Source organism: Microtus oregoni, unplaced genomic scaffold (genome assembly GCF_018167655.1).
Source record: "Microtus oregoni isolate MIOR12 unplaced genomic scaffold, Mior012 000034F_ref0000314, whole genome shotgun sequence".
NCBI classification, from domain to species: domain Eukaryota; kingdom Metazoa; phylum Chordata; class Mammalia; order Rodentia; family Cricetidae; genus Microtus; species Microtus oregoni.
This window is the reverse complement of record NW_024543093.1, coordinates 1,825,382-1,848,009: the sequence shown is the minus strand read 5'-3', so window position 1 is coordinate 1,848,009 and position 22,628 is coordinate 1,825,382. Positions and strand designations below refer to the sequence as shown.

At 40.1% G+C, this 22,628-nt stretch overlaps 1 protein-coding gene across 1 annotated transcript in view; it reads right to left on the bottom strand.

Moving 5' to 3' along the window:
- Positions 1–22,628, bottom strand: part of LOC121432455 (neuroblastoma-amplified sequence) — a 309,448-nt gene that overhangs the window by 222,666 nt on the left and 64,154 nt on the right. Inside the window, exons 14-21 of the mRNA XM_041630447.1 lie at positions 19,677–19,870; positions 18,145–18,402; positions 16,863–16,988; positions 14,821–14,972; positions 11,529–11,669; positions 11,207–11,285; positions 7,249–7,353; positions 6,768–6,904 (exon numbers count right to left, since the gene is read on the bottom strand). Coding sequence (XP_041486381.1) covers positions 6,768–6,904; positions 7,249–7,353; positions 11,207–11,285; positions 11,529–11,669; positions 14,821–14,972; positions 16,863–16,988; positions 18,145–18,402; positions 19,677–19,870 — 1,192 coding nt within the window. The remainder of the gene's footprint in view (positions 1–6,767; positions 6,905–7,248; positions 7,354–11,206; positions 11,286–11,528; positions 11,670–14,820; positions 14,973–16,862; positions 16,989–18,144; positions 18,403–19,676; positions 19,871–22,628) is intronic.

Sequence of the window (22,628 nt, the reverse complement as noted above, 5' to 3'; positions counted from 1 at the left end):
AGCTAATATAATACCTATGTATGAAACAAAAACACTAGCTAAAATTTCTACTAAAATAAATCATACATTTGTGTGACTCATGTCTCCTTTAAGCTGTCTTTTGAAAGGAAAATCATTTTAAAAGATCTTAATTTTAAATCAGTTCACATATACTCATGTCTAGTTACAAATTTCAATGAAAAAAGGTTAAAACTGAAGAAAGAAAGAAAGAAAGAAAGAAAGAAAAGAAATATCTGCTTTATAAGATACCATTAATATGTTCTTTATAGCAAATGACCTTCCAGAATGTTTATAAAACTTTAAAATTAAATCTACAGGAACCATCTGTGGAAAGATCTCCTGTTGCTTCTCAAGGAAGATGAAAACAATACTTCTACACCTTCTGAACAGAAACTGCCCAGAGATGACACTGACATCACTAAAAATGTTCCAGTTGTCGCCTTTCAGAGACATTCAGGGTATTACTAATGACTTAGTGATATAGGGTGTGTGAATGATTTGGAGTCAGAGATGGCGGCACACTCAGGAGGCTAAGACAGGAGGAACACTGTGAGTCTGAGGCTAGCCTGAGCTACATAGTGAATTCATAGCACCTTTGACTCAACACTCCCCACCAAAAATTACAATAACGATTTAAAATATGAGGTAAATCAATTTGACATTATCAAATTTGTTCTGAAATTGCTCTATAGTCATTTTACATTTAGAATTGATAATATGGCATATAAATCATTGGGGAACTAAACTAACATAGTAATCAGAAACATGGAACTAGAACATTAATACCACAAAACCGGGAGGGGGTGGAAATGGGAACATCTGCAATGCAGTGACCATTCGTAGTCCTTCTGCATAGGGAAGGACACTTTTCAGAGTTTAATCTTCAACTGCAAATGACATCACTAAATGTCCACAGTTAAAGACACGCACACTGCAGAACTGCCACAGTCATAAGAACGTGCTGCTGACATCTGAGCCCATTAATAAAATCACAACACTTACACGATAAATACTTTGCAATAATAGCACAAAATAAATATTTGGTCTTTTCTTATGATTACCCAGGAGTATATCATAATGAATATTTTTATTAACTGGCAACTCTGTCAAAGGATTTCACAGCTGACAGATACTGAAGTACAGTGCTTACTTTCCTGAGCTACGGGTACAGGAAGAGGCCTGGAGAGATGGTGACCCGGTGGTTAAGAGAACCTGCTGCTCTTGCAGCAGACCTGTGTTCGGTTCCCAGTACCCACCTGGCAGCTCACAACCATCCAATTCTAGGGGTACAATGACTTCTTCTGGCCTCCATGGGCACAAGGCATGCAGGTGGTATGTATATGTACATGCCAGCAAAACACTTGCACACACAAAAAAAGTTAAAAAGTAATAAGTAATTTTTTTTAAATTCAAGCAAATCAAGTCTATATGCAAATGCAGTAATATGAGACAGGCTCTTCAAACAGAAAAGAGATATTAGTGAAACACTAGATAAATAAACCTGTAGCTACTTCATTATACTGTATAACAAGTTGGCTATAATGGTTGCAAATATAAATATTCCCAATAAACTGATGCATTAGCAAACAAATTAGAGATGGCCTATTTCATTTTGCCAATGCACAAGTTTCTCTGTGGGATGCTTCCGGCATGTCCAGCCTTTTGACAGTGAGACAAAAACGGTATCATCTGCAAAGCCCATACTAGCGAACTGCACTTTCAATGATACCTCCCATCAAAAGAACCGCACAATGTTTTAAGCATATGCCAGCTAGATGACAAAAACAGCACCAGCCCCCACGTATATGCATACTCTGCAATGGCAACCAGCTTCCTCTTTCAGCAAGTACATCGGATGCCATTGCAAACACACCTAGAATTTCAAGTTCCCATCAGGTTTCTGTTACCTTCTCCTTCCACATCCCTAGAACTCAGAACCTGCAGCGTCCTGTCCCAATGGAAGCTTGTCCTCAGTTCTTGTCAGTGCTATGCTTTAGTCTTATGTGTGATTACCAGGTTACATGTATCAAACCATGCAAAGTTTTATCAGCTACTTACTTTCCGTCAGTGTGACAAATGCCACTACCCTCATTTCTCTAACATGCACTACAGTTTCTACAGTTTCTTTGAATGATGTGCACAGAGATTTTTTAGTAATGCATTTGTCACCATATGGCAGAAATGATAACTCGATTTCTTATTTTGAAAAATGTGCTCTATATGTATGAATGAGATGGGACTTCAGACTAACAGAACACAAAAATTCTCCATTTTCCTTTTGATGTTTCTGAAAATATACACTTACTCCAAGGAGAAGTCTAAGCCAGTAAGGATATACAGAGTCTAAGGCCGAACTTAGTAGAAAGCTCTGTTGATAACTGCCAACAGCATGCACTCCAGGCACTGCTGGTGGCTTCTGCCTGCACATGTGTTGGTTAGTTTTGTCAGTTTGACAGCTAGAGTCAGCTGAGAAGAGGGAACCTTAATTGAGAAAACTATTCCATCAGCTTGCTCTGTAGGCAAGCCTGTGGACATCTTCTTTGTTGGCAACTGATGTAGAAGGGCTCCCTCCGTGCACGGTGGCACTACCATTCGTGGACACGTGGTCCTTAATTGTAAAGGAAAGCACGCTGAGCAAGTCATTTGAACAAGCCAGAAAGCAGAGTTCCTCATGGCTTCTGTTTCAGTTCTTGCCTCCAGGTACCTGTTATGACTTCCCTGGATGATGGAATATAAACTTTAAAATGAAATAAACCCTTTTCTCCCCAAATTGCTTTTATCAGTGCTTTACTACAACAATAAAAATGCTAACTACAATATCAGAGTCATTCTCCCATTCATTCTCACTATAGGAAGAACTAATTGCTATAATCACCTCATTTTCTTTTCTCTTTTTTTTCCCCCTTTTTTTTTTTGGATGGGGGAGGACCTTGGACTGCCCACAGGGCAGGGAACCCTGACTGCTCTTTGGACTGGAGAGGGAGGGGGGAGGCGGGGAGGAGGCAGAAATTTTTAATAAAAAAAATTAATAAAAAAATAAATTAACTAAAAATTTAAAAAAAGGCCCTGCGTGCCTTCGTTGCAGTTGCCGTATTGTAGAGCTGGTTGACCCCCTCATGCTGGTAAATAAAGGCTCTTTGCTTTTACAATATATTTGAGTGTGGGGTCTTCTTCGGTGTTTTCTCGGACCCCTACAATCAGGTTTTAGTGATCATTCTGAAAAGATTTTATAGGAAAGAAAAAGGTGATAAAATAAAGAAATCTAGATTGAAATAAAGAAAATTCTTTCTTAAATGTGCTCTACATACTCAAAATTATGAAAAATAAAAACTCACTTACATAATGAGTCTCTCTACTAAGTAAACAAGAATCCTAACAAAGAGATGTGCTCAAGAGCTTGAGAAACAGCACTGGGAATACAGACGTAAATGGACTTGCAAACTGACCTGAAATAGGTGGAATACAACCGTAAGCGGACTGGCAGAAGTGAGGAAAATAGGTAGCTAATGAAATGATACATCACATGTGACAGAGAAACGTGATTTCAAAGCTTTGCACCACTTGGTCACATTTCATCAATGTTGCGTACACCTGATGACTTAAAAATAACTAAATAAAACACAAAATAGGCTGCTTTCTGGCCACAGAAATGATAACCGGCTAATTGGGGACTAGAGAGATAGCTCAGAAGTTTAGAGTGCTCACTGCTCTCCCATAGGACCTTGGTTCAGATCTTAGCACCCTGTCAGGAGGCTCGCAATGGCCTGTAATTCCATCTCCAGGGGATCAGACACATCTGGCTAACACAGACATTGCAGCTCCAGGGGATCAGACACATCTGGCCAACAGAGACAATTGCAAATACGTGCTCCTGTCCCTGTGCACACACACATACCCATAAATCATTGAAATGAAAAACAATTCTTTACAAAAACACTGGCTAATCAGGGCCAGTCTGGCCCAGCCAATGAGTGCAGCGTGTCCTCCAGAGGTAAACTCTGGGCCTGGGTGCTACAAAGGCACTTGGTGAGGCACGGTTACTTCAGCACCTCTCCTGAGTCCTTCCAGTTACCCAACCAAAAGAAGTTTGGGAGAAGAGGGAGAGAAGCAGGCATCGTCCCAGGCTCATGAGACAGACAAATAGATGCACCTACAAACAAGGGCCAGACTGCAGAACTGGCAAGCACACTGTTAATGGTACTCTAAACCCTTCAAATGAAGCTCCTTACAACTTTATTAGGACACTTTCTGAAAAAGAAAAGCATATATCCGATTTGGTCAAATAAAATCCCAGATTGAGGAAGTACCCACTGTCTGATCCACTTTGGTTGCAAGACAAAACATGAAGATCAGTGTAAGAAGCAAAACATCACTAGAGGTTCTGCTCTGATCAGAAAACACCAGCCCATGAGCCCAAGAAGGAAAAGCCAGGCAAACACAGAAAGTGCACTCAGGAAAAGTCTCAGAAAAAGACACAACGTAATCAATTATGATTTGTACACTGCTTTGTTCTATATTGTTCCATCCCCCACCGCCTTGCCTTGCTAAGGCTGACTCTCCCCAGAGATCGGGTTAGACTGGAAATGAGGACCCTTGTCTCAGTCGTCAGTGCTGGGGTCGACCGAAGTTCTATAAGTGCTTTTCTCTCCAGCGTCCCACTGCCATTCGGCCTGGAGCTGGGGCGCCTATGTCACCTGCTCCTGCCGCTCTCCTTTATTCACTCTGCTCCCTTCTACTTTTCCTGTTGCTCTAATATTACTTCCTAGTCAACCTAACTGATTCCCTTTTCATTCCTACAACCCTTAACTAAAATCAGTACAAGCACTCTCTAGGCTTCTTCATTCTCTAACAACTACTAGAGTTGAAGGGGCAATTATTTTGAATTAGCTACTAGTACATTTAGTATTGAGTATATCACTTATGGCTGCTTTTGCAGTTTGGGGAGCCTAATCTTTGGAGATTATATCCAGTGTTATGAAAACACTGGGTCAAGGTTTAGCTACTGAGAAAAAAAAAATGTCACAGGTAGGATTGACACACCAAACATACAAATCCCACTTCAACTCCATAAATCCTTCACCTAAAATAACAGCTGATTTCAAAAATTCCAACCAATAATCTAATCCAAAATGCAGAGACCCAAAGAAGCATGAAAGAATTCAGGCACTAGGACTCCTTGCAAATTGACCAACACTGTACTAACAGATTACCAGAGTTAATTAAACTAAATCCCAAACATGATGGAGGAAGGTCATTGGCCAATAAAGAAACTGCTTGGCCCTGTGGGTGGAGTAAACAGAACAGGATACTGGGAGGAAGAGGAAGTGAGCTCAGAGACTCCACAGTCTCTCCTCTCGGGAGCAGACGCCTGAGAGAGATGCCATGCCCCGCTCCCGGGATGAAGCTCCGACCCAGGACAGACATAGGCTAGAATCTTCCTGGTAAGCGCACCTTGGGGTGCCATACACAGATGATTAGAAATGGGCTAAATTAATATGTGAGAATTAGCCTAGAAGAGAATGGGCCAAGCAGTGATTAAAAGAATACAGTGTCCGTGTAATTATTTCGGGGCATAAGCTAGCCGGGCAGGAGGCTGGGGTGTTGGGGACGCAGCCCCGCCGCCGCCCCTTATTACTACACAAACAAAGAATTCAAAAGAATGATTGCAAGACAGCTCAATGAACTCAAATAAGCAAAAAACTTCTGACTGAATTCAAAGAGAATACAATAAGCAGGTGAATGAAATAAGCAATTCAGAATAAGACATAAATGAGGAATTCAATAAAGAGATGGAAATGCCTTTTCAGTGGGTTAAAACAAGAATAGACCATTCAGATCAATGGATCCTGGATAAAACACTCACATGGAGCTTCCTCCTGTCTGCTAAGGACACAAGTAGCCTCTTATTTCAATGGAGGGACTGAATTTACACAGCTGCCCTGTGTCATTTAAAGAAGAGCTAGTGTGCGGATGTGTCATGGCCTAGGACCCCAGTACTCAGACGTCTCAAGGCAGGAGGTCACTGCATGCAGGAGGCTGTCCTGTTCTGCATGTTGAGTCCCAAGCCAGTGAGAGCTTCCTAGTGAGACTCTTATCTCAAAAACAGAAGTACAAATAAAATAAATAAAAAGATATTGAGGTCTCCAGGAGAGAATAAGTGGTAACAGTGGGGTTTGATGTCTATACTGGCTTAGAATTTAGATGCCTGCTGTGACCACTTACAAACAGCCTTGACGTGAAATAAAGAGCATTAGTCCAGCTAATCATATTATGAATTCACCTTTCTGTCTCTAGAATTTCAATGAGAGACAAGGCTGTGGAGCAGCCAGGATGCAGACACTGCAGGGTCCCTAATCTTTTTTTTTTTTTTTTTTTTTTTTTTGGTTTTTCGAGACAGGGTTTCTCTGTGGTTTTGGAGCCTGTCCTGGAACTAGCTCTTGTAGACCAGGCTGGTCTCGAACTCACAGAGATCCGCCTGCCTCTGCCTCCCAAGTGCTGGGATTAAAGGCGTGCGCCACCACCACCCAGGAGGGTCCCTAATCTTATCAGAACTTCAGTTCAATTCCTGAGAGATAACTAATTCAAGCAGGCATTGTCAGCCTAAGCAGTTTTTAGGCAGAAAACAAGTCCATGTGAAGGGGATCCTATTTGATAAATACATTTTTGTTCATTCTAACTAAGTTTTAAAAGATTATTTTTTTGAAACATAAGGTGTCTAACATAAAACACACACACGCACAGTCATAATTGATCAAAGGGTAGCATACCAAGCCTCAGGCAACAAGACTGAGTACTCATGTGGAGAAGTGGTTTCTGGGAAGTTGGAGAGGATGGCAAGGCGATGAGGGAGCAGATCGGAGCCATGGTATGTCAGCAGGATCTCCAGGGCTTGGACATTACTCTCCTGGATGGAAGGCAAGGCACAAGTGTCTACTAGGAACTTCAGAAAGACTGATTTTTATGGCAATATTTAAAACTTAAAACTAAATTTTGAATACAGTTCTGATGTTATTTTGAAATACCCTTTGTTTTTCCTTATTTACATCTTTCTCAATCTAACAGTATAAAATTATTTATTTTAAAGCTCTAATGGTAATAATTTCAAAACATACCCTATTTTCTGTACAGTTGTTAATATTACAATAGAAAAGCAGAGTGTAAGAGTATATGCATGCACTAACATTAACTACACAGCTCGCAGATTTAGTGGTAATAACCATAATTACTCTATTTACAAAAAGTAATTACCCGAGCATACGTTCTTGCTGAGAGAACAATATTCTGACTTCTGAACTTCTTAAAAAATTCAGCATCATATCTCTGCTCAGATGCATGAGGTGCCCCTAGGATTTCCTGAGGGAAACAATGACAATAAATAGGCTTCTAAAAATGGATGACAAGAAAATATTACAATCCATTATGCCGCTGCCTGCCGAAATAAATATGGCCCAAATTAGTTTATTTCAACTACTAACTGCTAACTTAAGTTCCTTACCTTTTTAAGGACTATATTAGTTTGTAAGTGCTATTAACATTTCAGATCTATAAGTAAATGAAATAGTAAAAATTAAATTGGTTTCTGTAGGACAACCAAAAATCACCTGAAAACAGCAGATAAGTAACAGTTACCATGGCTACTGTTGTGGGGACCTGCCATTGCTACATGAGAATGCCATGAATTTTAATACTGCTACAGTAAGTGGTGTTAATACAAGTGAGGCTTTCGTTCACTCAGCAAACACAAATGAACTAAGAGTCCACCATGCCCTAGGACCACTGTGAAAAGCACTGGAGATGCAGCAAATAGCTCACAAACAAATTCATAGGAAATGAACCAAATGTATCTTTTTTTTTTTTTTTTTTTTTAGACAGGGTCTCTCTGTAGCTTTGGAGAGTCTGTCCTGGAACTAGCTCTTATACCAGGTTGGCCTGAAACTCACAAGATCTGCTTGCCTCTGCCTCTTGAGTGCTGGGATTAAAGACATGAGACACCACTGCCTGGCTGAGCCAAGGGTATCTTTTATAGCATTTGCCCAGCACCAGAGACCTCTGAACATGAACTGCGTATTAGATGATATAAGGAAACTCGGGTTGATTTTTGTTACAAGTAGCAATGCCATTTGTTGTTTCTCCAGGTCCATATTAGTTACAGCTATAGACATATGGGTAAAAATGATACGGTTTATGGATTGTGAAAAAAGGCAGATGTAGGAAAGCAAAACATAAAGGCTGTGAGACTGACAATGTTGAAAATGTTTGAAGTTGGGAAGGAGTCCCTCTGGGTCCGTCACACTATCCTCTACACCATTCTTCCAGTTTGAATTTTTTATAATGAAAGGCTAAAAACATTCTGACAAACTTACAATGAAATGTTCAAATGGAAAGTAGGCACTGCTTATATAGCTTTTCTTTCCTAGTTGTTTACAGACTTCTATACATTTTTCTAAACTGCCGACGTGTTCCTCAGCCACCATTCTTAGGTAAAAACATTCTTTTAAACTGGTACTACTTGATGGACACTCAGTTTCCAACCTACCAAAACTGCAAATCTGCCTACATCTCCACCAGTATGACTCTCCTTCCTTCAGGAATGGCCAAAACAAACAGCTCTGAACCTTTAATGTCTCACACTCAACCCACGCTCTGGACCCCATCTCAACTCTTTCTATGAACATGTAGGTATGCCTTTTTTCTTCCACTCAATAAACTCCTCCTCATCCCTCATTCCCATTAATGTCCAAACAATGTCCCTTCCTCCCTCTGCTATAAAACACCAAGCAAGCACACAGTCTCAAGGACACACTATCTTTGATCATGCCCTAGGCCTTTGTCCAAACTCCAATTATCAACATAAGCTTCCCATCAGTGGGATCTGCTTATGCTTCTGACCTATCTGGACAAGCCATAACTTCTCGGTTTTCATGTCGTCAGTAAAAAGGATAGCAATGATGGCCACAAAGGACTGCTAGAAAATTACCAGATTGTTGGACTAAGCACATGGGACATTGGCTGATGAACTATGAAGGTAATTTCACGGGTGTTTCTGAACAAATATTTACAAGGTCTACAGTGAGTCAGATACCATGCTGAGCTCTGGACTTAAGAAAACCAAGAAGACCAAATTCTGAATTCTACCTTCCTGTCTCTTATAAATCTACCTTCACTTGTCAAGGACTAGCAGATAGTGACTTCCTTATAGAGATGTCCTGCGCATCTCTGAGAATTCAGTATGCTTCTCTCCTCTGCTGCACCGATTCTTCACACTGTGACTTTCACTAAAAGTCTGTATCTTGAGGACTCCAGGAAAACTGTGGCTCATATGTCTCCCTATGTCCATCAACGGCATCATAGCTAGCATGTAGGAAGCACCTACGTAAAATGTAAATGAATTATCTTATTTACATGGAATTAAAAAATTAGCCATGCCCGATGATGAAAATGCAAAGCCTGTCTCTACCACTATGTAACTGGCAAACATGACAGCCAAACATTCTCATCACACAGTATTAATAGGCAAGTTTGTCCAAGACATCTACTTCTAAAAGGTTAGTTTCCTAAAAAGAGTGGTCTCAAAAGGACTTTAAAGGTCACTATCACAATATAATAACAATACACTTACTATTGTCATACAGAGATTAGCAATTCAATAGCCAATGAATAATGAAAGAAAATTAAGTGCACAGTCAAACTCAACGTTACAAGGACCTTTTCAAAGATTTTATCATTCAATAAAATTCAAATGGATTATGAAAATAATAAACCATACTGTACGACATAGGCAGTTTCCAATATGTTTATTCTTAATATTACCTCAAAATGTCCCAGAACTGGACTGAAAAAGGAAATGCTCTAAAGGAAAATGACCAGCCAACAACCAAGCCAGCGGCAGCCAATGGACTCACCAGGAGCTCCTCACAGCTTTCTCGTTAAAATTATACCCTCACTGTGAACAGCCACGGGAAGAAGTTGTTTTTAGTGTTTTCTTCTCCTCCTCCTCTTTTTCCTCCTCTTCCTTTTCTTCCACCTCCTCCTCCTTCTTCGGTCTCACTATGTAGCTCTGGCTGTCCTGATACCACCACCCACTTAGTAGATCAGGCTAGCCTCAGGCTCACATGGATCCATCTGCCTCTATCTACCGAGTGCTCAGCCCATGCCCACCATGCCCAGCATTTTTTTAAATGCTTGGTGGGAGCGACAGGGATCTAATTTGTCTCCATGTGATCTCCACTCCGCCAGCAGCAGTTTTTCTTCCACTGTTTTGTTTGATAACGTTATAGGGGTTGGGGAATCCAATGCTTCTGAGTTTGCATGAATGATCAGACGTGTTAAATACCTTCAGCACTCTTAGACCAAGGGCGTGGCCACAGAAGAGAGCCTCGGCACACTGCTCAGCAGAGGGCAGCTGCCTAGCCCCAGATGGGAAAAAAAGAAGAAACCCGAGCAAGTTTAGATAAGAGGATCCCATAAAACACACACACACACAAACTAAACTGTTCCTAGCCATTGAAAGTGATCACTTCCACCTAGTATTTTTGTTTACATTTTGTCTTCTGAAATAAAGTCTCATTCTACAGCCCAGGCTGCTTTCAAACTCAAGACAATTTCCCTGACTCAACTTCCAAAAAAATTACCGCCATGACAAGCATGGGTTACCAGATATCCAGCTTCTACTTCCATGCTTAACATGGAACTGGTACAACACAACGTTAAAATGCCCAACATGGGATATATGTGCTCGTGTTCCCAAAGAACAAAGAATTATATTGCTAGTAAATTCAAGAGTGGCTCTAATAAAGATCAAAGACCAATCAACTAAACTCAGTTCACTAGCAAGTTATTAAAATGGGCGACAATGCTCATTCTGTAAGTATTGACACTCAGTATGCCCTGAAACTCAATACTAGAGTCAAGTCTGTGCCGTTACCAGGAAATAAACAATTAGTACATTAAAAAGGATTTTAAATCTAGAAAGCAGATGTGCACACAAATAGATAAAGCCCTTTTATCCTGTAGTCTAACAAAACAACTTTTGGCCTTTTATAATTTCTAATTTTGGTCAAAAGCAGTCTAATAGAGAATTTGATTTTTCAATAAATTAATTTTCCATATACATAACCTCAGAGACCAAAATATCAGACACTAGGGCAGCAATGCATGTGTCAGAGAAGATGATGAGCATGACTGCTGGGCTAAGCTCATTCCTCACCTCATACGTTGCAAGTCGATCTAAGAAGGTTAATAACTTCAGTCTACAACGGCACAGTTCCTTTTGTTCCAGGGTCAACCTGTGTGGAAGAATTCGATTGAGCAGCTCACATTTACAGACACACTCTTCTCTAGGAGGGAAAACAGCAAGAAAATAGCCCTTGTTCCCTTTGTGGACAGCTCTTAAAACTGTATGCAAAATCCTGAGGCTAAACAAAAAGTGACCGCTCAAGTTGCTGCAGTAGCTTAGTGAGTCGCACAGCAAAGAGCACAGGGAAACTGCCAGGGATTTTACCTCCAGTGAGCAGTAATGAACGACTCACGTTGAAAAGTTCACTAATTTGAGGAGCTCGCGTCTCTTCTTGAGCTCTTTCTGACGTTTGCTCTTGGCAGACTCTTTGTCAGCTGGAGTAAGCTCCTCATAGGCAATGCTCTCAATGTCTACATCACCCGGCAACGTGAATCTGCAAAGAGAAAAGAATTCAGTTGACTTCTATTAGCTTAGTTTGTTTCTTCCATGTGATGAAAAGTTGCTTTCTCCTATATTTATTCAACTAAGTTAATTTCCACCAAAACAGAAAAGATCGCTTTTTAAATTTCTGCCAAACAGCAGAAATCATCCATTGCTGGTGGGAATGCAATCTTGTGCAACCCACTTTGGAAATCAGTGTTTCGGTTTCTCAGGAAATTCGGGATCAACCTACCCCTGGACCCAGCAATACCACTTTTGGGAATATACCCAAGAGATGCCCTATCATATTACAAAAGCATTTGTTCAACTATGTTCATAGCAGTATTATTTGTAATAGCCAGAACCTGGAAACAACCTAGATGCCCTTCAATGGAAGAATGGATGAAGAAAGTGTGGAATATATACACATTAGAATACTATGCTGCAGTAAAAAAACAATGACTTCTCGAATTTTGCACGCAAATGGATGGAAATAGAAAACACTATCCTGAGTGAGGTAACCCAGACCCAAAAAGATGAACATTGGATGTACTCACTCATAATTGGTTTCTAGCCATAAATAAGGGTCACGGAGTCTACAATTGGTGAACCTAAAGAAGCTAAATAAGAAGGTGAACCCAAGGAAAAACACTATATCCACAGGATAAGTAATAAGGGTAAGTAGTGATGGCAGACCTCTCAAAAAAAGGGGGGGGGCGTATCTACCTAGGGAAACATAAGGAGTCGAATAGAAGTGCATTCACCTGGCATAAAACAGGTTTTACTATTTGAACCACTTCTGTCTATAATTGTGTGTGTGTGTGTGTGCGTGTGAACAAATAGTGAATTTACTGCATTACTAAGGTTTTACTTGATATTCAAAGGATGGAAGTTACATCAAATGCAGAGGTGGTGATAAATGGCTTTTCCGGGCACTAAAGAGAGCCCAAGGTAACTTCAGTTTAGGATCTGCATTACTCCATCCTCCACAATCAGAGGAAATTCTTCCTATCCAGTTAGTCGGCAGAATTGTCCACACAGGTGTGACTTTCGTAGGAAACTTTAGATCACAGTACCTTTCCACACTGTGTATTGATTAACTCAAGATACTTCCCCACCATGTGACATGATTCTGACATTTGTGATGAGAACACTGGCATCGTCTTTTGTATTTTTCCTGAACTATATACATTACTATGTGAACTCCAAAGCTCATTCCTTGAACCTGGTCATGATTTTGTTCCTCTCAAACAACCTCCCACCTCCGTTCCCCTTTCCCGTCCTTCTGCTCTGGGACCCACTGTTCCTCTCACTGGCTAAGAGAGCTCAGTTCTTCTCTCCTGCACATGGGAGTTAAGTCCACATGCAGCATCAGTTACCTCACTCAGCCTTGTGACTGACACTCAGTTCCATTTACCCTGCTACAAATAACAAGCCTTTGTCCCCTTTTCTATGACTTATTTATGTCATGTTATTTGTATGTATGAGTGCCTGCATCTACCTATGTGTACCATGAGCACACCTGGTACCTGTGGAGGCCAGAAGAGACCATCAGATCCCTAGAACTGAAGTTACAAGCAGTTCTAAGATACCATTTGCATCTGAGAACCAAACCCAGGTCATCTACTAAAGCAGTAAGCACTCATCTATTTGTGATTTAAAGACTAATTTTGTGTGTGTGTGTGTGTGTGTGTGTGTGTGTGTGTGCGCGCGCGCACGCCTGCACACACGAGCGCGCACACGCACGCTCCTGAGCACATGTGATTGGATCCCCTGAAACTAGAGTTAAAGGCCATTGTGAGGTGCACAGTGTGCATGCTGGGAACCCAGTTTAGGACCTCTGCACATCAGTGAGTGTGTATGGCGTGCATGCTGGGAACCGAGCTCAGGATCTCTGCACAGCAGTAAGTGCTCTTAACCACTGAAAGCTCTTAACCAGCTTTCTGACTGTTATGGCCAAAATAATGATTCTAGTATTCTATTGTGTGAATGTGCCGCACTTTCTTTATCTGCTTATTTGTAGATAGACATCTTAGTTGATTCCATGTCTCAGCAACTGTAAACAATGTGGTTTTAAATAGGGGTATACATTTTCATTTCCTTTTTATAAATATACACTAACAGAATTACTAGATCATCTGGTATTTCTCTTCTGTAATTCTTGAGGAACCTATATTTCATTTTCCATGGTGGTTATATCAATTTACATTCTCCCTAAAATTGCATAAGAGTTTTTCTTTCTCAGTGTCACTAACACTTGCTATTTTTATAACAACCATTATAACTAGATTTAAATAATAAGTTATGTGATTTTGATTTGCATTTCATAGATAGGAATATCACATGATTTATGATCTTAACAGAGTAAAAAAATGTTAGTCTCATTAAAATGCTTTAATTATCAGGTATATACTATAATTTATATCTCAACGAAGTCCCAAATATCGTGTAAGCAATAGCTTGTCCAACAATTTAACACTTTTATTATATTACTAACTAGCACTTAGTGTTAAATGTCTGTGGGTACTTTCTTTTTTATTATTTTATTTTTTATTACTTTAAAAATAATACCAATCAAATTTGCCACTTCCTCCCACTTCTCTCCCACTCCCCCCACCCATTTTTCCCCCCAACTCCCTCCAGTCCTAAGAGAGGGCAAGGCACCCTGCCCTGTGGGAAGTCAAAGGCCCTCCCCACTACATCCAGGCTGAGCAAAGTATGCATCCAAAGAGAATAGGATCCCCAAAAGCCAGTACATGCAGTAGAGATAAATCCTAGTGCCATTGTCATTGGCCCCTCAGTCTGCCCCAACTGTCAACCACATTCAGAGGGACCAGTTTGATCCCATGCTCGTTCTTTCCCAGTCCAGGTGGAGTTGGTGAGCTCCAGGTAAACACTAAAAGTATTTAGTAGGACCCCACAGGCTGACATGTGAAGCCAACCCTGTTGGTGCCACAAGCCCCAGCATTTAGTGAGTATGTATGGAGCATGATGTGCCCTTAGCACCAAACCACCACCGGCAAATATATGTGACCGAAAGAAAAGCAAGCCCTGGCCAACTGCAACAGCTTCAACAGTGTGCCTTTATAGTTACCTGGCCCAATGCCTCAGCTGACCTTTGCTCCACATCAACTTTGCGGTGAGCATAAATCTCCAAAACTAACCTGCCATCGTCTGCCCCCTTCCCTATCGCCACAAGAGCCTCCAGGTCGGTGCCTTTCAAGCCATACTGTAGCAGCTCCTTGGCAGCATCCACATTTTCAGGAACCCTCTCCAAACACTCATGGAGAACCCAGGACCGCTTCTTTATTTTGCTCTACATACAAAGAAAAATACACAGGCATTTAACAACAGATGCCATCATATAAAACCAGATGACTGCTATCTGGAATTATAGGTAATAACTAGATAATTATAGATAATAACTAGACCTTTTGTATTAGGGTCACTAAAGAACTTGGTCCTAGGTAGCTCCTTGATGACGATCTAAAAACCACAAACTCAGTTCACTATTGGTGAATGCAACCAGATATGGGAGGTGTGAGTCCAAGCAGCATTCAGGATTTTTAGTTTGTTTGTTTAAACTTTTCATACAATATACTCATCATATTGTTTCTCCATCCCCAACTCCTTCCAGATGCTCCAGACTCCCCTACCAACTCAGCTCCGTGTCTTTCTGTGTTTGTCTCTCCAAAGGTGATGGGGACCCAATAAGAAAAAGTACCAAAATGAAAACACTACGTGGAAAAAAAAAAGCATAGTCCTTTATGTGTTGAACAACTACTGCTGGGCGTGGCCTGCCCTGGAGTGTCATTGATACACTTAGTGGTGCCACAGGAACTACTGCTGGGCGTGGCCTGCCCTGGAGTGTCATTGATACACTTAGTGACATCCATAAGAAAAAACTGATTTTCCCTTTCCCAGCAGGTATCAGTTACAAATAGCTTCTTGGTTAGGGGTGGGACTTTGTGTCTACTTCCTTCTCAGTGCTAAGATCCTGTGTGGTTTAGACCTGTGTGGGACTTGTGCATGTCTGCGAGTTCACACATGAATCAGACTTGCTGTGTCTAGAAGAACCTTAGTTCCCTAATCTTCTACCTCCTTACAGCCTTCCTCTTCCTCTTCTACACAGATACTTGAGTCTGAGCCCAAGCCAAGAATGGTGACAGCTATGGGTCCCTGGCAGAGAACAGCTCTGGGGGTCAGTGGGAGTCACAAAGGAATAGAGCTGGGTTAGAAGAAAAGGCTAGAAGGTGTGGAGAAAGAACTGGGGATGGGTGGTGGCCTTGGATCCACACCAAGAAATTTGCAGCGGCATCATTCTGTTTAACTCTGATGAGCCACAGTGAAACTCAAAGCTCTCTTACCCTTTTCTAGAAGTATAAAAAAAAAAAAAAAGATCTTTTGTAGCTGCCTCTAGATTGTGTTCTGGTTGTACAGAAGAGAATATAAAGTAGAGGAGTAAAATCAGGTATTTTCCAGAGTGGGAAACATACTTAGCTTCAAAACAGAACTACAAGAGCACCATGTACCGTGGTTACATCTTAATTTGACTGTGAGGTCAAACTCATATCATACAAAATCATGGTAAGCTGTTCTTTAAAAAGTTTTTCTTGCCAATCCTGGCCATTGTCTCTACCAACTTGCCAAATCTGACCTATATCCTGCTTCTGGGGCATGTACTGCTTGCTAGGACTTAAACTTTCTGAACACCAACTCAGCTTACTGGCACCCAGGCAGGAGACGGCCAGCTTCTCTCCCCATCTCAAATCATTAGAGATCAGTGAGGTCCAAAACAATCCTAGAACATCTTTCCATGCAATCTGTCCCAACTACTCTTCTCCTAAATGAAGCCTCTTGGTGTGAAGGTTCCTTCAAGTTCTCTTCACCTCTTTATCATTAATCTCTGGTTAGCAGAAATGCAAATCTCATCACTGAGATTCTCCTAATGGTTCTTAAGTAGGTCCTGACCAATGTTAGTTGAAGAGAAATTCAATAATGGAAATAATCACAGAGATGACTGGTTTATTGGAAAGTGTACATTTAATATCTTTAGCATCAAAATCCTGCTGCAGAAAAAAGATGTTTTGACAATTTTTCCAAGGTAGCACTTCTTTACAAAAATTAGCAGTGTGAAATACTCTATAAACAAAAGATAATCCATAAATATTAATTTCATCAAGTTACCACAAATATTGACACACACCAAGTAATTCTGAATTGAAGCAATGTTGACAGCTGACTTCCTCCACTGCCTCTGATAGACAAGGTCGGTATCCAGGCCGTACGTGTGAGCCAAAGACAAGGCTTCTTCATACTCTTCACTTTCAATCTTTGTCAAAGAAACAGACATAAATTACCCATGAGGCTGTTCTGGTTAGAGGAAGGGTCAAGACAGTCACATGACCTATGCGACAAGTTATGAATACACATGCAATGTTACCAGAAGCACCTAGAATTCTAAGAAGCAGCTAAGTCTGCTGACTTCCTTTTGCACTTTAACAAATATGATAAAAAGTTTTAGCTTATACAGTCAAATGGACACAAAACTGAGACCAGAGTAGGCAGTAGTCTGGTTCAGATCAACATCATTCAAACAATTGCCAGAGCACAGCGAGTCATTCTGAGAGGTGGTGTTGGCCACACAGGCTTCCAGGGCAGCTGCTGAATGCTTCCCTCACCATCTGTGATCTAGTAGAGAGCTGTACCTAAGGGCAGGTAAGAGGGACAACTGAAAACACAAAGAGGTAGCAAAAACCTCAGGCTAGGACCAATGATGGCTCAGTGGGTAAAGGTGCTTGGCGCCAAGTCTGACAACTTAAATTTAATCATAGTGGAAGGAGAGAACTGAATCCTGCACGTTGTCCTCTGACCTTCAAATATGCACCGTGGAACCACTCAAACACACACACATACACACACACACGCTAAATAAATTAAATAAATAAATGTAATGAAAAAATTTAGGCCACAAAGTGGATAACTAAACAGCGTGAATTGTTTTCTTGTGTGTGTGTGTGTGTGTGTGTGTGTGTGTGTGTGTAAGGCACACATGCTTGCAGGCCAAAACAAGATAAATGTCTTCTTCAGTTGCTTTCTACCTTACACACTAAGGCAAGGTCTCTCACTTGAACTCAGAGCTCATGGATTCAACTATTCTAGCTAACTGGCTTTGGGGATTCCAGCTTCACCTCAGGAGCACTGAGTTCCATGCAGACTGCATGCCCACCAGGCATTAAACTGAATGCTGGCATGTGAACTCTGACCTCATGCTTAGTCCTCTGGGCTGTCTTCCAGCCCCTGAATTCTGTATCCACTGCTTTGAATCTGATTACTCAGTTAGAAAGAAGGCATCATTCTAAAACCTTACAGAACTGGTATTTCTAACGTGTCAGAGACAACATGCACATGCCCTCCTTGAATTTCTTTTCTTATTGAAATAGTATAGCTCTGCAATAAACACAGCAAGGAGCAGCAGGATGGCTCACCTTTCTCTGATAAAGCTCCTCTGGAGTTGTGGAGCGCAGACTCACAAGGCGGTAGTTCTTAGTAATAGCTCGCGGCCGTTTCCTTGGAGGTGCAAACCTCTCCATCTCTGTCACTAAGTAAAGACCTTGTTTGACGTAACCAAAATAGCGAGCCTTGGCAGACATGTCATGATCAGAGTCAGAATCCTCTTCTCCTTCATCTTCTTCCCCAGCCCTCAACTCCACACGAGATCGTTTGGGGGCAAGTTTAATTTCACACTAAATTGAAAAGAGAGATGTAAAATTAATTATAGGAAACAAAAGACAGATTTTTAAGAGGCAATGAAAAACTTAATTTAATTATACTCTGGTTTGATTCATTATGTGTCATTCACAACGGATCCAAAGGAAACAAAGAAAATCAAAGGCCTAAAATATACACATTTATATGGTTTCCAAATCTTTAAAGCAGAAAACCACTTTTAAAACAGGACATTAATATAAATATCTATAACTAGTTCACAGAAGTAAAAAATTAGAAATATGAGTTTCTTTAACTTTTAATATGTCTGTACTTGCCGTAGAAAAACAAGAAGATAATTTAGAAAATGGCATGAAGGTATTTATTTTTGTTGCCAGGAACAATCTTAGGATGTCCCTGCCCACCAGCTTCACAAATGCTGAGGGTGAAGGGCTGATTGGTGAAGGGCTGGTTGCTAGGACAATTCCACTGAGACTTAATAGAACTGGGTTGATGTTGAATCCATGGTTTTCTGTAAGGAAGATCTTTGATTGGATGATAAACTTCAGACCTAAGAATGCCTTTCACTGTGCCCGCCGAAGTAAAGCTGCAAAAGACTGCACCCCTGAAAGAAATAAGAACTCTAAACAAGCAAATGCAGCTATAGAGAAACAGCCTTGCTGAACAGTGGAGCCACACGCCTTTAATCCCAGCACTCAGAAGGCAGAAGCAGGTGGACCTCTGTGAGTTCGAGGCCAGCCTGGTGTACAAGAGCTAGTTCCAGGACAGGCTCCAAAGCTACAGAGAAACTTTTTTTTCAAAAAAAAAAAAAAAACAGAAAGAAAGAAAAGAAAACAAGAGAGAGAGAGAAAGAAAGAAAAAAGAAAGAGCCTCTACTTTCAACTCTTTCATAATAATAACTTTTTTCTGAAAGGAAAAAAACTTTAGGTTACCATACTTTGAAGAAATAATAATATAAACATTAAGCAGTTCCTAACCAGGAAGTAATGATAGCATTCTACATTTTCAAATGATTCATCCCAGAGAAAAAGAAAAATCTATCATGTCCAGCAAAGATGAAATGTTTTAAAGGAAACAAAATTGCTATAAATGTTCTTTATTCTCTTAGCAATGCAATGCATTTGATTCATGGTGATGGGGTTTATCACATTAGACTCAATATTTTATTTCAATAACAGCCTTCTATTCCAACAGAGAACAGTATCACACACAATTAAAAAGCCAAATAGTCAGTTTAGTGCCTCAAAGAGAGGCACTTTGAGAAATGTATTCTCAAAGAGAGAAAGCTCACCTCCAAACTTAAGAAACCCCCATCGTGGGTAGCAGTGACTTGTGGGGACGGCTCAAACCATTCACAAGATTTTCCCAGTAAATTCTTCAAGGTTTTCGCTGATGAGACAGTTAATGCACCAGAGCACCGAGCCAAGGTCACTGCGCCATCTGCCCACCAATTGACATCAATCAATGGGTAGAAGGACTCTTTATCTAGAGGGAGAGAAGCTGTGAGTACATCTGCAAACGTGGTTTAAGTGCAAATCACTTAACGTAATATTTTAAACTCCAAGCTATTTCATATTTGGGGGACTTCAAAGATGCCTTAAAAAAGGAAGAAAAAAAATAAACCTGAAACCATCCTTCAAATTCTTACCCAGGTAAAGATAGAAAAGGTATAGTAATTCATTTATAAAGCTATAAAAGAAAGCAAAGAAAGGTCTTCTCTTCAAAACAAAGACACACAGTTGTCAACTGGAGTTCAGTGCTGAACTCTTCCTTAGCATTTGTAAGACCCTGGGTTGGAAACCAAGGGGCAGGGGTATGTGGACACGACACAGGATAGCACACAATTCATCAAAGACATAATTATATACTCAAGAAAGAGATATACAACCATTTTCAGCATAGTAAATTGAGAATTAGAGGTATATAAATCTCAGAGATACAATGTTATAAAAGATCTTTTAAAATGTATTCCTATCACTTTCAGAGACATTTAAAAATCAAAATGAATAATATTAAAAAAAATAACAGCTTCCAGGGAGATATGCTCCTAAACATTTAGCTAACAGAGAAAAAAATTCAATAAAGAGTTCTGATAATAAAATGAATTATGGTTTACCAAACTGAGGGATTTAAAAGGAAATGTCATGATATTTTGTTATGATTTCATAGCACATTTTTAATGATGATTATTCCACAATGGATATGATATTGCTTAACGATGATGCCTATAAGAGTACGTCATAAAATTTAAAGCATGCTTAAACTCAAAAAGAGAAGATATTTAAAGTATACTTAAACTCAAAAAGAAAAGATGTTTAAACTAGTTAGTCAGACTGAAAACAACTCACTAATTAAAAAAAAGGGGGGGGGGACCCTAACACATTTCTTCAGATGGAAGCCTCAGATAGTTTGTTTAAATTAGAAGTTTCTAGAATCATGCTTGCATCTGGGGCTTATGTTCCAAGCAGGTGGAATTTAAAAAAAAGAAAAAATAAAAGAAAAAAACTACTACATTCAGATATCAACAAAAAAGAAAAATAAATAAATGATCATGACTTCAAATGCAGGAACGCTGGGAAATGCTGAAGCAACAAAACATAAACACCATGTGCCAGAAGGGGAAAGGAGACACAAATGACAGCAGAGGCAGCCTAGTCAATCAAAGTACCGCAGAATAAAGGAAAGGCATGAGGGCAGCTACAGTCCCAAAGAAACTGGAACTGAAAACCCACCAACTCCATTACATATTGTATTCAAGATGCTAAAGCTAACACACAAACAATATGAAAAGTTACAAGAATTAAAACTTCACTCTCAAAGGCAAAAAACAGAACTCCTGTCCAACCTCTGAGCAGAAGAAAGCAGAATGCAACAAAGAGATGTGTGAAGGCCTGGAAATAAATAGCTGCCAGCCGTGACCACTCCATCCAATAAAGTTATCTTTAAAAAAATCAATAGAGAAAAGAAGGCATTTCAAGGTAAGTGTCAACTGAAAAAATTCCTAAGTACCTAGCCAGCTCTGCAGCAGGTACTTAATGGAGGTCTACACATAACGGCAGCTTTAATCATAAGAGCATAGGAAAGAGTAAATTTCATGAGAGGAAGAGAAGAATAAAAGAAAAAGAATCAGCCATGTCCAACTCAGGAAATCCCTGAAATGAACAAAGGGAGAAAGAAAAAGCCAACAATAATCGGACCAACTAGGTGAATAACCCACAAAACCACACAAATCAGCACACCACTACTAATAACAAGAACAGAGATACAGGCAGAACAGATGGTTCAGTGGTTAAGAGCACAGGCTGCTCTTCCAAAGGACCCAGGTTCAGTTCTCAGCACTCACATGGCAGCTCACAACTGTCTGTAACTTCAGTTCTGAGAGATCGACACCTTCACACAGACACACATGCAGGCAGAACACTAATGTATATACAATAAAAATAAATAAATCATTCTAAAAAAGACTAAAGATAAATGGCCATAACTTTTCAATTAAAAACTCGGCCGGGCGGTGGTGGCGCACGCCTTTAATCCCAGCACTTGGGAGGCAGAGGCAGGTGGATCTCTGTGAGTTCGAAACCAGCCTGGTCTACAAGAGCTAGTTCCAGGACAGGCTCCAAAACCACAGAGAAACCCTGTCTCGAAAAACCAAAAAAAAAAAAAAAAAAAAAAAAACACTCGGTTGCTGGTTGGAGTAAGAGACAAGATGTATCATTTGTTTGTCTAAAAAACACATCTCATATAAAAGGCTGAAAATACAATAATCCAAAACAAGCAAGAGGAACTATACCCAAATCTGATAAAGGGGACATCGAGTCCAAATTCGTCAAAGAAATTTTTAAGAGACTACTATATATTAATAATGGAAGCAATCCATGCAGAATATACAAAAGTTCTAAGTACATGAACTGAACATTAGTGAACACAACTTCAAAAATAAAACTATTAGACAGTAAACAGATGAGACAGGTCCAGATTCAACAATATGCCATTTTAATACCTTACTAAATCAACAGACAGATCATCCACACACACCCCTTCAAAACCAAGTAATACATAAACTTCAGAGTCAAACTTCACCATATCGAATAGATTGAACAGACATCTAAATACATTCCACCTAACATCTCTGGAATATGCATTCTTCTCAACAGCCCATGGAGCTCTCTCTAAAATAGATTATGTATTAGGTTACAAAACAAATCTTATCAAAAACCAAAACAAGAAATATAATCATCTCCAG